Source organism: Electrona antarctica, assembly GCF_951216825.1.
Source record: "Electrona antarctica genome assembly, chromosome: 16".
Taxonomy (NCBI): domain Eukaryota; kingdom Metazoa; phylum Chordata; class Actinopteri; order Myctophiformes; family Myctophidae; genus Electrona; species Electrona antarctica.
In genome coordinates, this window is record NC_136797.1 from 41,712,392 (window position 1) to 41,728,836 (window position 16,445).

Here is a 16,445-nt window from a genome sequence, read left to right on the forward strand (position 1 = left end):
TGCTGCTGTTATAAAGATATATATATAAAATAGCTATGATACTTATGTAAGTGGTTATGGTGAAATAAACCATTAACTCTGGTTAGTTTGGAGGAGGCGAGGGGACTATGACATCACCGTTTCAGCAAATATAGGCGACATTCGCTATACACACACGGAGACGACAAAGTCGTGTCTCCAAACTTTCCCACTCTGGAAGGTGGTTTCAAAATTAGCCGGTTAAGTCCCCAAAAACGCAGTGTCCGTGTGGCAGAAAGGGCAGATCGGCTAAATACTTGCCCGGGTAACGCAGAATACGTCCTCGTCTGGAAATAGCATCAGTCTCCTTATTTGACCACATCTATCCACGGTAACGGGACATCTTTGCGCTGCGTAAAATAAAATATGCCTTCTCCATCTCCAACTGTTTACTCCTCATTCATACGCCACATTGTTTGCTTCATTTCCTTTATTTGCTGCGGATTGCATTCACACCTGCAGTGAATCGAAGTCAAGTGCGCTTAGAAGCGAGGTGAAACCCCCGTCTTTTGGCAAAGTAGAAGTATTCGAATGTGCCTTCTCAGCTGCCAAACGAAGCACACTTTCAGACAATATGCAGCAGGATTAATTTTAATCGCGGAGCATGCTGGTGTGAATGCGACCTTGAACACACTTTTCACTTGTCAACCATTTAGCGACAGCGACCATCACAAACTAAAATGTAATGTAAATGCTTCACATTTAGAGTGCTGATGATCTTCTAGTATCAATCCTACAATGTGTTCGCCACTTTAGCTTTGCACGCAAGGTGGAGGGACAGTCCATTATTATGTGGGATTTTGTGTGTCCGAAATTTTATTTCTAGGCTTGTGTATTGAATATAGCCTAAGCCTACACACAATACACAGATAAAAAAGTCTTCCTATGTATGTCCAATAGGGCTACAACCGTTAATTTGATTAATTAATGTTAGCGATTCCCCCGAAACTCTGCCTGATCCTGTAATGTGCGAGATGATTAGCCTTGCATGCACGCGCGCACACACGCACACACACACTATTAAGAAAGCAATCAATAGTTTCTTCTCTTGCTCTATACTAAGTGACCTTTCCCACGAAGCCTGCGTTATCCACATGATTAGCCACTTAACACAGTCATCAAGGTGTTATGTTAGTGTGGGGACAGTAGCCTAGCAGTACATGAGGGGGCCACCATGGCCCCCTAGCTTTATCTGACTGTCCCATGTTGTCATGTGTGAGAAAGCAGTGGTAGATCACTGTCTGAAACGACAAACCCCTCCCTGTCCCCTGCCTGCCCTGTACAGTACACTGTAGTGTACACTGTGACTGTACAGTAGTGTCCCCAGCCTAATGTCTTTGCTGAAAAATGTCTTTGAGTGTCACATTTCTTGTCATTTGCACACATGTTCTGCAGCACAAGTGCATGCTAAATGTAGACACCAGTCAGTCACGTTAAGAATGAGAAAATCACGTACGCCCCTCTCTCTACCCTGCATGGTGTGTGTGTGTGTGTGTGTGTGTGTGTGTGTGTGTGTGTGTGTGTGTGTGTGTGTGTGTGTGTGTGTGTGTGTGTGTGTGTGTGTGTGTGTGTGTAAAGGTTCAGGAAAGACCGTTTCCAAGGCTAAATGAACAGTCTCTGAACCTCTCCAGCTGTTAAAAAGTGAAATCCCATAGGCCGCATATAGGGAGGAGGAGATCAACAAGGGAAAATTACAAAATGAGAAAGACAAATGGGACTTGAAATGAGGAACACATTTTCATCTGCACTGCGGCCGGTCAGGGGTGTGGGTGTGTGGAGTAGGAGTAAAACAAACAAGACATACGTAATGTGTGTAGTGTCAGTGTGTGTGTGTAGTGGCAGTGTGTGTGTGTGTGTGTGTGTGTGTGTGTGTGTGTGTGTGTGTGTGTGTGTGTGTGTGTGTGTGTGTGTGTGTGTGTGTGTGTGTGTGTGAGACTGTGTGTGTGTGTGTGTGTAAGAGTCAGATGGAACAGAATCATGAAATCCAGGGAGGAGTTAGTAGCCATAAAACGCACACATAAACACAGATACACCGCCAGCTGGGTTTCACTCAGTCACAAACAGGACTAACCCTTGCGTATACAGTGAGGGGGCTGGGACTTTACTGGAGACATAATTTGCAAACGTGAGCAACTGTACAGTTTAGCGATGTCCAGTACAGACCTAAAAATCAACAGCAAACTATACCAGACTTGGAGGCAAATGCTAAAGCTGGTTCTCTAAAGTGGGAGTGTGTGCCAACCTTTTGGACGTTAAGACTGTAATAATTAATGTATTTTATCAATTCAGATATTTGTGTCCCTCTGTGGACATGCGTCTCTACTTCTTGATATCATGAACAGTATAAATCTGCTGCTATACTCATTGCTCACACCACGCCTTTATATCATATCTTATCTCAGGTACTACTATGTGTAAATATGTATTTTTTGGTTTCTTGTTTTCTTGTCTGATCTCCTTCCCACTCCCCGGGGTTCGTCTTGTGTAATTACAAGTGAGTTATTACGGCCAATAACAAACAAACTAAAAATAATAATCACCTTACAGGAGTTCCAGAGTCGAAACAGAATAGAAGATCAAAGCAGATTCCGACTGATTTGGTGCTCTGTTCTTTTGTTTCATAATATGCCGTTAAGGTGAAATGAAACGGGGAGGCTCCCAGGCTTAGCACGGTTTGGACACACAGCCATCCAACAACTCCAGTATCCAGTCCACACGACGGTCAAAACAAGTTTTATAATCGACTCGACCCCGTCGTTTTAGTTTCAAAACAAACTAGGCGGATTAGGGATAAAACAGAAACATTTCAGTTAAGTCTCTGTGTGAGTTTTCTTGGGATGAATTTGAGTCTAGGCTTACATTGCGTTTGCAAACCAACCTACGAGTCCAGAGATTAATATTATGAACGCATCATCCGCACTAGCTAGCCAACGTCACTTTAAACTGCAGGTATACACCAGTCAGACAGACCGTTTCACATCCAATGAATGCATCTGCAGTTAAGTATTAATAACTGTAACGAATGAAAACATTATGCGGCACACGCCCCTCTGCTGCGGGCTCCATTGATTATGATGGCAACACTGTGGCGAGTGGCGACGCATTTAGCATTACTGGTGGTACTACTACTACTACAGCTACTACTGCTGCTGCTGCTGCTGCTGCTGCAAAGACCAAAGAGCGATACAGGAACTACATTTGTACGTTTATGTGCGCACACCAATGACATTCCGAAATGTAAAGTACGATGTTATATTATTACTTACCCTCTCTTTGTTGTTAATAAATATCTAGAGTGTTTTTTATATGGTGTAAAAGGCCCTGGCCGCCCTCCCTGCCTGGCTGTTTTCAAAGGCGATTCTCCTCTCTTCTCAAATTGGCTCCGCCCCTCTGCTGGGTGCGGCTAAACTGGGATCAGATCCTGTCTAGAACGGATCATACGTACGGAAACGTCCTGTGACCGGATACCGCCGGATACAGTAGGCAGGGCAACAGACCGGATCTGAGCACTGATCAGTAAATAGAAACCAGCCTTTCTAGTGGGAGCTTATGGGTGGGAGGAAAAAAAGTACTCAACACCAGGCCAGCAGACCTACTTGAGTGAGTCACTCAAAGTATGGTCCTGGATGGATGCTCCTAGTCAAATATTACTTACAAATATTAACAAAACGCCTGCGGTCTCTGAGGCTAAATATTACAGTAGGCCTACAAGTGAAAGTTGCTCTGTCAGATATATGTAGACCTATTTGAGTTAGGCTACTGCCTGGAGCTATGTGCCAGAACATGGTGGCCTGGATCAGGGACTGGTTTTGTATAAACTTTTCCAGAATGTGTAATTCTGCTGACAATTCCTTCCTGCTGCTCTAGGAAAGGCGAGAATTGACCGCCTTTAAACAATGGAAATCTAGCAGGATGGATAGTGAGGGAGTGGACTGAGTCTGAAATAGGACAGATTCCAACATGCATGCAGCTGATGTGAATCCCAGGCTATTCGCAGCCAACACAAAATGTTCTGTCCCTGTGACAGTGACCTGTGTCATGACGTTAGTTATCGTCACTCCGGTGGCGTCATGTCAGATAGACTGCACCAAAGGCAACACACAGCTTCTTTATCTGTCAACTGTTCTGCAGTCAGTCGCATGTTTTCTTTCCCCATTTTCTCCCTTGTTGTGAAATACCATATGAACCTATGAACCCAGAAATGTCTGACAAATGAAAATAACTCTGGAAATCAGAGTCTTTTAATACAACACACTTTCAAAGCACGTTTCAGAATCGGTCTAGAAGTCATATATCAATGTAGCCTCGTGAACCCCAGATTCATCACTCTGGCGATTGCAAATCTGGCGAGGGGAGAGGGGTACACCCAGGCTAATAACAAATTATCAATGTGGTTGCATGGGTAAATTAAATGCCCTGCTTCGTTAGCGAGGCTTGGTGTGCAGACTTCCTAGAAATCCGACAAACCTGCCAGAATGAAATAATTTGCTCTGGCAATGTTTTAGCCATGCCAGGCTACAGGCTTCCTACCTTATTTACTCTGCCCGTCGCTCACTACTGAGGGAAAAGATGCTGGGAAGCAGCTAGCAGAGGATAAGCGACATAAGAAAGCTGGTGATTTATTGGTAGAATGGGCTTCTGTCACATCTATGCAAAAATACACTTCCAAGACTTTCTCTAGATAAAGACCAGTGGAAATGAAAGCATACGTTTACTACTACTTAAAACATTGAAATGCAATGGAAATTGGAGTTGGATTATTATTCTTTTTTGACAATAATCACTGGATAACCTAACCTTAAAGCATTACATGTTCTGGTTCTTAATGCTGCTGTGTAACACTTGCTGTATCATGCAATAAAATAACCTCAATGTTATCAAATTCTTTAACTAGGAAATGTAAGTAATAATTTGCTGTAGTTGCAGACAGTACACTATCTCGCTTTTTGTTACTTTGTGAGGAAGTACTTTGTGAGGAATCCTGTGACTTCCATTTCAGCCTGCCAGGGGGAGTTTCTTTCCAACTCCAACAATGTGGATTTGGTGATAAGAAGAGGGATAAAAGGGACAAGAGTTCAGGTATCTGTCCATACCTGGGCTTAGAGAGGTCAAAGGTCACACACCTCTGGAAGCGAGAAGTGTAGAATACCATGTGGAGCACTGAAAATCTGATGATGACAGCTTAGGCAATTGGCACAGCATGAAACATGGGTTACAAAAAACAAAAAAACAAAACAAAAGCTATAAAAAAGCTATGTCCTGTTAGATCACACGTGTCACGTGTGTGTGTGTGTGTGTGTGTGCGTGTGTGCGTGCGTGCGTGCGTGCGTGCGTGTGTGCGTGCGTGCGTGCGTGCGTGTGATGGGAGGGGAGAGCAGAGTTGGTAGAGTTGTCTTGTGATTGATACAGACACCAAGCTGCTCAGTCCAAGACAATTAGGCCTCAATATTGAACCCTAACCCTCTTCACCATTGATCCATTCCAGTAGACACAGACCAACATATCAAGGAAGGTAATATGACCAATATGCTGCCTTACATTCAGTTGATGTGGTTTCACTTCTCTAAGTAATTACGACATAAAAAATGTGTGTATTTTCACTATTTTCATCGTGGAAGGGATCATTTCAGTCCTGGTACTTGATTGTGTCTTACTGTGTGTTGCACCCTCTTTCATCCAGATAATACAAATGTGTTGGATATGAGCGGCGGTGGCTCAGGGGTAGAGTGGCTGGATGGCAACTGCAAGGTCGCCTGTTCGAACCCGGGCTCCCCCAGAGTTAGTGTCGAAGTGTCCTTGAGCAAGACACTGAACCCCAAATTGCTCCTGATGTGCTGGCTAGTGCCTTGCATGGTTTCCGCCGCCATCGGTGTATGAATGTGTGTGTGAATGGGTGAATTGATGCACAATCTATGTAAAGCGCCTTGGATTAAGGCGCTATATAAATGCACCATTTACCATTTACCATTTATCTGGATTGTTGATAGACCAAAAAGTGTAACCACTGCTCTCATTTCCTCATAGCATGTCTGCTCAAATCATCCTTTTGTGCTGTAATTTTCTTATGTATTGTTTGAAAACATAATCAGATTAACCGCCCAGAAAACAGCATTGAAACAATTTAGAGCGTCCTCTCTGCTTTTAACCCCAGACCATGTCGCTTGAAGACAACAGCAACCATTCCTTCCACAACGACACGCCGTGGTGGGACAACGAGTGCACCCTCGACCTTGACACGGATGGCCGGCGCATGGTACTCTTCCTCCTCTACCTGTTCATCTTCATGGTTGGCCTGTTGGAGAACGCTGTAGTCGTCTGGGTCAACTGGCGCCGGGCCGCCGGCGCCACTCGGCCAACGGGGTCCTCTTCTGCATCATCAACATGAGCCTGTCGGACCTCATGGTGATCATGATCTTGCCCTTCTTCATGATGGAGGTGACCGTGAACGAAGTCTGGCTATGGGGCAACTTCCTCTGCAAGGCCACCAACCTCATCTACGGGGTCAGCTCCTACAGCAGCTGCTTCTTCCTGGCCTTCATGACCGTGGAGCGTTACTTATCCCTGACCAGGCCTTCATCTGCCACCTGCTTCCCTGTGGTGGGCCGGCGCCACTGGTTGCTCTGCGGAGGCCTGTGGCTGCTATCCTTCGTCCTGGCACTGTTGGAGAACGTTCATGTGCAAGTCACGAAGTTATGGGGCGAACCGGGCTGTTATTTGGTTCCTGAGCACTATTACATAGATTGGTACGTTGTGACTGATATAGTCTGGCTGGTGTTCCAGTTCCTGGGCCCTGCGGCCGTCATCATCACCTTCAACATCCTCATAGCTCGCACGGTTCGCACGGCTCCGGATGTGCAGGGCCGACGAGATGTGTGGCTGGTGCACGTTTACTCACTGGTGTTCATGGTGTGCTGGCTGCCATACCACCTGCTGAATACGCTGTTACTCATAGAATACACAAGTCCCAAGTTACAGGATTTTAGCTGTAATACGTTTGATGTGTTCACCTTCTTATACAATGTAATGATATGCCTGACACTCTTCCACTGCATTGCCAACCCCATTCTCTACAACTTTCTCAGCAGGAGTTTCCGCAAAAACCTGATCAATACCGTGGGGAACTACCTACCCAGAGAGGCGGCTGAGGTTCAGGTTCAGGTTCAGCCTAACACGGCTGACACAGGGGGCAAAGAGGCCAGGAAGCAGATAAGCGACATGAGTACCAGTCACTCGGATGTTGAATCGTGAAAAATCTAGTGATTTATTGGTAGAATGGGCTTAATTATGTGTCCCCCCCCCCCCCCCACAGGAACTCACTGAGACTTCAAGAATCTTATGGAAATTAATTATGATAAAAAATTAATTTATGTAAACAGATCTGCTGTCGGGCCAGTGCAAGATCAGACCAATCCTTTAGTTTAAACTATTTATCCATTTGCAAATGTGGAAATATTGCTTATTATTTTTTATCATACAATATAATCAGTGAACAGGTAAAACTCATAAATCAAATCATAATGCTGCTGTGGCATGCTGGCTGTATCATGCAATAAAATAACCTGTTATCAATTTTACCTAGGAAATGTAAGTAACATAGCCTACTGTAATTTGCTGTACTTGCAGCACACTATCTCGCTTCTTGTTGCTTTGTCAGGAAGTCCAAGCTGATCCTGTGACTTCCATTTCAGCCTGCCAGGGTGAGTTTCTTTCCACCTCTAACAATGTGGACTTGGTGATAAGAAGAGGGGAAAAGAGTGCAGTTAGTGTCCATGCCTGGGTTTAGGGAGGTCAAAGGTCATACTGCAAATTCAAACCTTCCGTTGATGTGTGTGGACTACTTTATGTGGATTTACCTTTCCTTGTTGCATGAAGACCCATGTCCATATGTCCCCTACCGGTTCTGGTCTGGTGAACTGCACCTTACGAACACTACACCTGCTGCTACTTTTAATCTCGTCTCATGGTGGCACGATTATGTACACATCTGCAATGATGCTATTGTTTTGAACATGTAATACCTACCGGCTACTATTTGTATATTATGTATAGTATGTTATGATTATTTGACCTGTTTCTAGATATATTCTGTGCACTTATTCTTATCTGATCTCGATCCTCCTCCCTCCTCACAAAACACTACAAATGATGGTGCGCATGAAAGAAAACTTGATTTCACATGTAAACCTGTGACAATAAAGTTGATTCTGAGCTAGAATAAATACCGTTTTATATGATTTTGAAACTGAATGGTATATGTGAACTTGGCCATTGTGTTTCATAATTATTTTGTTTTTAATCATTCAAATTTGTCTGGGTGGTTTATAACACATATGTCTACATTTGTGGGAAAATAGGAGTATTAAATACAATAAGGGACAACGCTGCATGTGTTTCAATTATTTTGTTGAGATTATAATTCACTAGATCAGGGGTTCTCAACTGATTGTGAACAAGGGACCACCACCCTGACTTAGAATCAACCTGGGGACCACTGTTGTATTGGGTGGGGATTTTCTGTTGAATGTCTTGACCTCCAACTTGTCAGTACATTGCTACATAAAATAATGACTACTAGTTCTCAACTAGTGGAAATAAAATAAAATAAATCAACAAATCCTACATTACTAAAGCCATGGTCAGAGACCACATGCAATTCGGACCTCTGCAATAGATCCTCTGCAGTAGATCCTTCAAGGACCCAAAACCTAGACATTTAGTTTTGTGGGCTTTCCTCCTGCTCTGTATCATTCCCCCACGCCACTGAGGATGTCAGTGTATGTGTGTGTGTGTGTGTGTGTGTGTGTGTGTGTGTGTGTGTGTGTGTGTGTGTGTGTGTGTGTGTGTGTGTGTGTGTGTGTGTGTGTGTGTGTGTGTGTGTGCGCGCGTGCGTGCGTGCGTGCGTGCGTGCGTGCGTGCGTGCTTTTTTTTTTTTAAACCCACATACACCCACGTGGCCACTTGGTGGCAGTTTTTTATTTTGTTAAATGTCACGAGAAGGGCGGAATGTATGTAGCTGACTGTCATTCAGTAATTATTCACAAATGTAATGAAGCTGTACATTAAATAATAAGACTACCTCACAGTAACATATAAAGTAATTACTTTCACATTTGCAGTCAGTATGAACTATATGGCATATTATACCCTATTTGTATGCTTTTTTGAGTGTTATGTAATATCCACATTCCACAACATAAGCAGAACTGGCCTAAGTGGTATTTTACTTTAAAACACTTCTTTAGCTGTGTTTTTTCAATTATGTTTTAAATATTGAGGAACAACAGGGCCCCTTGCATTAAGACATATCACTCACCATAAACATGGACATAGTCCAACAATCGTTGAAATTAAATGGGCTTCAGTAGAAAGGACTAATGCATTTCAAGTAAAATGTTGAATCAAATAACTTAAACTGTGGTGTTGTTGCATGAGGCCACTCACTCACTCACTCACTCACTCACTCACTCACTCACTCACTCACTCATACAAAAGCCAGAGATGATGTGGAAATAACCCCAGAATTGTTTTAATTTAAGTGAAATGCCCCTTTAAGTACATAACATGTAATCTTCCTTTCTTCCTTCTTGCAGTGTTTTCGTTTTTTGTTGTAGTTTTATGAATTCAGATTATACTTTTCACACACATATCAGTTGCTGCAGTCAGGCAGAATCTTCTCCACATTTTAACTTTTTACATTTTCCCACAAATGTAGGCATATGTGTTATAAAAAACATACATAGTTACATACTTTACATAATATACAAATAGTAGCAGGTACTACATGATGTTCAAAACCATATGCACATGTGTACATAATCGTGCCACCATGAGACGAGATAAAAAAGTAGCAGCAGACAGCAGGTGTAGTGTTCGTAAGGTGCAGTTCACGAGATTACAGGGGTTCTCAACCCATGGGTTGCGACCCCTCGGGGGGTCGCCAAAATATTTTAGGGGGGTCCCCAAATTACTTTCCCAAAAAAAAAAATAGCAGACCTACAAGCTCGTAGCGCGCCACTCGGTGGCGCGCTATGAGCTTGTAGATCTGCTATTTTTCAATAGCTAAATTATAACATAATGCTTAAAACACCAAAAGGGGTTCCCGCCCAAAATGGGTTAAGGTTATTGTAGCAGTCAATTTATATTGGGGGTCGGGAGGGGGCGGGGCGGGGGTCCCGAGACATTGCCAAAGCATTTCCAGGGGTCCCCGGCCAAAAACGTTGAGAACCCCTGCACTAGAAGGAACATAGGGACATGGGTCTTCATGCAACAAGGAAAGGTAAATCCGGAAGGTTTGAATTTGCAGTGTAACCTTTGACCTCCCTAAACCCAGGTATTGCACTCCTCTTTTCCCCTCTTCTGATCACCAAGTCCACATTGTTAGAGGTGGAAAGAAACTCACCCTGGCAGGCTGAAATGGAAGTCACAGGATCAGCTTGGACTTAATCCTCACAAAGCAAGAAGCGAGATAGTGTGCTGCAACTACAGTGAATTACAGAAGGCTATGTTACTTACATTTCCTAGGTGTGATACAGAGGCAAGCATGCCATGTGTTGAACAGCAGCATTAGGAACCAGATAATGTAATGATTTAAGTTAAGTTTTATCTGTTTACTGATTATATTGTATGATAAAATAATAAGCAATTTCCACATTTGCAAATGGTTAAATAGTTTAAACTAAAGGATTGGTCTTATCTTGCCGGCCCGACAGCAGATATGTTTACATAAAATGATACATAGCTTGCAGAGTTACTGGTAGTTCAGTTAGATGTACTCGAGCGGCTTCATGCTATGCTTGAGGGGTATTATGCTGCATTACTACTGTATGTGGGTGTAGTATACAGTGTTTGCAAGACCCACACGTCATACACTGATGTGGCAGTCAGCTGACCAATTGGGCGGGGTATTTAAGCTCACCCAAGCCACTGAGGATGTCCTGTGTGTGTGTGTGTGTGTGTGTGTGTGTGTGTGTGTGTGTGTGTGTGTGTGTGTGTGTGTGTGTGTGTGTGTGTGTGCGTGCGTGCGTGCGTGCGTGCGTGCGTGCGTGCGTGCGTGCGTGCGTGCGTGCGTGCGTGCGTGCGTGCGTGCGTGCGTTGGCCTCCGATGGGAGGGGAGAAGCTCAGGCTGCCTGACTGCCCAGATAGTCCAGGACAGCAGAGTTGGAGTAGAGTTGTCTTGTTGTGATTGACACAAACCCCAGGCTGCTCACACTGAGACGAACCCTCCCTCTTCATCACTGATCCTTTCCACACCAACATATCAAGGTAATGTGACCAATTTTCTGCCTCACATTCAAGTGATGAGGTTTAAGTTTCCTAAGTGCTTAGATGATTTTGTGAATGATACATTTGTGTATATTGAGTGTTGTACATTACTATCCTCTTATCACTGTGTGTGGATTGTTGATAGTTAGTGATCACAAAGGAACTGTGAGTGAATCCTAGCCTTGCATGGCCAGACTAATATCGCTGCGTGGGCTTTTTGAGTGGTGTAAACCACTCCTACAACTGGCTTTTTTGTGCAGAAAAAATGAGCATGGTTGCTATGTTCACCCTGTTGTAATGACGTAATGAAATCACACCCGTGTGAACAGGGTGAACATAACAACCATGCTCATTTTTTCTGCACAAACAAAGCCAGGTAATGAAATCACACCCGGGTGTGATTTCATTACGTCAGACATGATTTCATTACGTCAGACAGACCTTACACCACTCAGTTCACACGGGTGTGATTTTGTATTTCTTCGCAGGCTAACTGAACCCGGTAACAGCAAGCAATTCAAAGCAAGCACTGAGTTCCAAACTATTATGAGCCACTTAGAATATCCTGGAAACATCATATTTTCATAGCCCAGCATGTCTAGACCCTCCTGTTGTGCTGTGCTTTTCTTAGTTAATGTTTGAAAACACTTTGAGCCAGAATCTGAAATGTCCTCTCTGCTTTTAACCCCAGACCATGTCGCTTGAAGACAACAACAGCAACCACTCCTTCCACAACGACTCATCGTGGTGGTTCCACGAGTGCACCCTCGACCTTGACACGGACGGCCGGCGCATTGCACTCTTCATCCTCTACCTGTTCTTCTTCACCGTGGGCCTGTTGGAGAACGTTGTGGTCGTCTGGGTCAACTGGCGCCGGCGCCACTCGGCCAACGGGGTCCTTTTCTGCATCATCAACATGAGCCTGTCGGACCTCATGGTGATCATGATCTTGCCCTTCTCCATGATGGAGGTGACCATGGACCGTGTGTGGCTGTGGGGCCGCTTCCTCTGCAAGGCCACCAACCTCATCTACGGGGTCAACTTCTACAGCAGCACCTTCTTCCTGGCCTTCATGACCTTGGAGCGTTACTTATCCCTGACCAGGCCTTCATCTGCCACCTGCTTCCCTGTGGTGGGCCGGCGCCGCTGGTTGCTCTGCGGAGGCCTGTGGCTGCTATCCTTAGTCCTGGCATTGTTGTACAACGTTCATGTGGACCTCGTGGAATGGGATGAACCGGGCTGCTACGTGGTGCCCGAGCACAGTTTTGTGGCGTGGTACATCGTGAATGATTTAATAGCTGTGGTATTCCAGTTCCTGGGCCCTGCGGCCATCATCATCACCTTCAACATCCTCATAGCTTGCGCGGTTCGCACGGCTCCGGATGTGCAGGGCCGGCGAGATGTGTGGCTGGTGCACGTTTACTCACTGGTGTTCATGGTGTGCTGGTTGCCATATCACCTGGTGAAGACACTAATACTCATAGACTTCGCACATCCCGACTCATTCGAAGACCCCTGGGTTGTGTTTAGCTGTAATACGTTTCAGGTGATCCACTTCTCATACACCGTGTTGCATTGCCTGACGCTCTTCCACTGCATCGCCAACCCCATTCTCTACAACTTCCTCAGCAAGAGCTTCCGCAACAACCTGATCAATACCGTGGTGAACTACCTACCCAGAGAGGCGGCAGAGGTTCAGATGGGACCAGGGTCCCAGCCTAACACGGCTGACACAGGGGTAAAAGATGCTGGGAAGCAGCAGAGGATAAGCGACATGAGTACCAGTCACTCGGATGTTCAGTCATAAGAAAGCTGGTGATTTATTGGTAGAATGGACTTTGTTATTTATGCAAAAATACTCTTCCAAGACTTTCTGTAAATGATAAAAACCAGTGGAAATGAATGATAATGTCACACTGTCTTTGATGTGTTGGAAATGCACTTTGCAGAGGCACAGATTGTGCTGTCATTGGTATTAACATCTTTCTTTCTTTTACCAAAGACTCACTGTGCTCACTCCTTTTTTTATTGTTAGAATGATGAGCTCATCAACACCTTTCATGATTTGTTTTAATTTAAACACAGAAGAGGAAAGAATGTTTTCACTCCCACACAAACTCATAGCAACATCCAGGATCTTACAGTATAGTGTAAATGAATTGTAATAACAAAGAATTTATGTAAACAGATCTGTTGTTGGGCCAGTACAAGATAAGACTACTATTCATTTTACTATAAAGCCACTTGAAAACATTGGAATGTAATGACATTTTTCTTTTTTACTATAATCACGAAGCAGATAAAACGTACCTTACATTTTCTGGTTCTGAATGCTGCTGTAAACACAAAATAATAAGATAACCCCAATGTTATCCATTTTAACTAGGAAATGCAAGTGACATATAGACTACTGTAATTTGCTGTAGTTGCAGTACAGTACACTATCTCGCTTTGTGAGGAAGTCCAAGCTGATCCTGTGACTTCCATTTCAGCCTGCCAGGGTGAGTTTCTTTCCACCTCTAACAATGTGGACTTGGTGATAAGAAGAGGGGGGAAGAGGAGTACAGGGTTTCTGTCTATAGTACCTGGGTTTAGAGGGGCCAAAGGTCACAAACCTGGAATTCAAACCTCCCGTGGATTTCCCTGATGTGGACACGGCGCGCCTCCGTCAGGACATCAGTGATAATGACAATGCTACAATCGCTGATAATGACATACTGAACAGTGAGGATGCCAGTATGGACATTTTGGCCCCATTCAAACGGGCTGATAACAGATGATTTCGCCGATTATATGGGGTGATACCAGTCGAATGGGGTGGGATTTGTACCTGATGTGGGTTTAACCTGTGGACCACTGTCTTTACTGTATGTGGCTTTATTTACCTTTCCTTGTTGCATGAAGACTCATGTCCCTATGAATATTACAACCCCTATAATCACACAGGAAAGTGGTGAAGTATGCATTTATACAAAATAATAATACAAAACAGCTTAAATACTAAAATATACATGCATGTATTATTGATCAACAATAAATTATTATTATATAGGCCAAGCAGAGATGGACATGAAAACATGTAGTCCTACATAAAAGCCTAGTTATACCGAAAATATGCATATCATGGGTGTATGTATGATTGCATATTTCTGTATTCTTGGTTTGTCTCATGCTAAAATCTGCTGATGTATTGATTTTATTTTTGTCGAATTAAGCTCTATGTGGTATTGTTTTGTAACTAAGAAAGTTACTCTTCAATTTCGTATAGGCTACACTGCTACAGCCTAGGCAAAATAAAGGCCTATACCTTTTCGGTGTTGTTGCCTCTGTATGTTTAAAGCACTTACTGTAAATAAGCACAATTAAAAGTGATGCAAAGTGTCATGAATCTCATGATCATATTGAAGTGCTGTCCCATTCCTTTCACTACAATTAGTGGGGTTCCGTCTCCATGTTAAATTTAGCTTTAATTTACAACTCATGTAAAAGTTTCACTTTCACTACTAATTTGAAGGTGAGGGTCTATAGAACCATTTTGGTTCGAGTGGCAAGCACCCAGATAAAAAAAATCACACCCGTGTGAAGGGAGGGGCGCTAATATATTAAAGTCTAACTCATGTTGATTAGGTGATGTAATGGTGATATAAAACAAATGGTGCAAACACAAACATTAAACGCCATTAACAATAAAGAGACAATATGACGTAAATGGCACATTATGACATACATTTTCCCTTCATTGTCAATGGCGTTTACAAAACAAACATTAAACCTGTGTATAGGAGGGGCAAATATTGGCCTCTAGGGGGCATAGGCAGTTGCCAAATGCCAACCCCATGGTAACCATGGTGACCACCTGCTGTTATTTGACCAATTCAGGTTCTAGATCACCTATAGGATCTTGATTCTGGTAACTTATCCTACATTGTCAAGGATGAGGAATACAGTGGTACTATTCAGATTTGTCCTGTGAACATGGTAGACATTTTTCATAATGGCCGCCACCTGCTGTTATTTTACCAATAACTCATAGACCACATATGGATCTTGATTCTGGTAACTAATCCTACATTTTCAAGGATGAGCTCTCAAGGATGAGGTGGGGTGAGGGTCTATTTCAGGTGCAGGTTGAGTTGCTATACTGACAAGGACATTACAGGAGGTGGGCTTTTGACTCGTCCCTTTCAGGCAGTGTTTTTGGTGGAGAGCTGCGGCAGTGGTACACTCTGGGTCTTTGGGGCATTGCATCTTGGCGGCCTCCTCCCAGTGTTACTCCACACTTCTCATGAGCCCTGTGTTCTGGGACTCTGTTATAGAGCGTCGCAGTGCCGCCCCCTTTCATGAAGACGCCAGGACCAGGAAATAATTCCCAATGCATTTTTCCCATAGACATTTCAAAAAGTATTTATTTAAAGACCTTTTAAGCGTTGTGCAAAGCCAACTCGAGTTGTGACAAATCATGACAATAAACACAATATTTTGGACCAAACAAATAATTACAAAGAAGAAAAACAAGAAAAAAAGTGTTGTAACCTGCCGTTTTCTTCTTCTTTCTAATTATTTGTTCGGCCCGAAAAATTGTGTTTGTTGTCATGATTTCTCACAACTCGAGTTGGCTTTGTACGAGGCTTAAAAGGTCTTTAAATAAATACTTTTTTAAATGTCTATGAGGAAAATGAACGGGGAATCATTTCCAGGGCCATGGTAGGGGGCTATTGTCAACATACATTGTCTTGGCTGGAGTTTGCCAGGGCTCTGGCTGGGCCCTGCAGGGTCCAAACCAGTCTTGTGCAGATTGCTGCTGGCCTACCTGGAGGCCCCAACTTCACTTGCTCGGTTGCTTCCGGGTGCTTCAAGTGTTGAACGGTGAGAGGCCGTTTGTCTGTGGGATGCATGCCTTTCAACCGCAGTGTGACTACCTGGTGAGTGGCGTCTCCCATACGGTGTTGGCAGATTTTGCGAAAGAAACGGAAAATAAGACCAAAAGAAGTGAGCTTCTTTAAGCCCAAAAGAACACACGCACAACGCACACACATGTTTATTTTTATAATTATGTTTTGTTTTTATCATGATAGATGTACAGTAGGTTGATAGAGAGGGGTGGGGAAGACATGCAGCAAAGGTTGTCGGGATCGGGACTCGAAACCGACCAGCCTAGGTGCCCG

The 16,445-nt window shown here is 43.8% G+C and overlaps 2 protein-coding genes and 1 pseudogene across 7 annotated transcripts in view; 2 read left to right on the forward strand and 1 right to left on the reverse strand.

Moving 5' to 3' along the window:
• The window catches only part of add1 (adducin 1 (alpha)), a 46,441-nt gene extending 43,019 nt beyond the window's left edge, over positions 1-3,422 (reverse strand). For all 5 annotated transcript variants that reach the window (XM_079524959.1, XM_079524952.1, XM_079524954.1 and 2 more), the window contains exon 1: positions 3,285-3,422. The gene's annotated coding sequence lies outside the window, so the exon portion shown is untranslated. The remainder of the gene's footprint in view (positions 1-3,284) is intronic.
• A 2,750-nt stretch (positions 3,423-6,172) lies between these two features.
• On the forward strand, positions 6,173-7,266 carry LOC306939494 (G-protein coupled receptor 182-like; annotated as a pseudogene). Its single transcript has one exon. The product of its transcript is annotated as a G-protein coupled receptor 182-like (transcript).
• Positions 7,267-11,138: 3,872 nt separating this feature from the next.
• On the forward strand, positions 11,139-14,679 carry LOC306940041 (G-protein coupled receptor 182-like). The gene is made up of 2 exons (XM_079524963.1): positions 11,139-11,280; positions 11,972-14,679. The coding sequence occupies exon 2, from the start codon at positions 11,975-11,977 to the stop codon at positions 13,085-13,087; it is 1,113 nt and encodes a 370-aa protein (XP_079381089.1). The 5' UTR covers positions 11,139-11,280; positions 11,972-11,974; the 3' UTR covers positions 13,088-14,679.
• Positions 14,680-16,445: the final 1,766 nt, after the last annotated feature.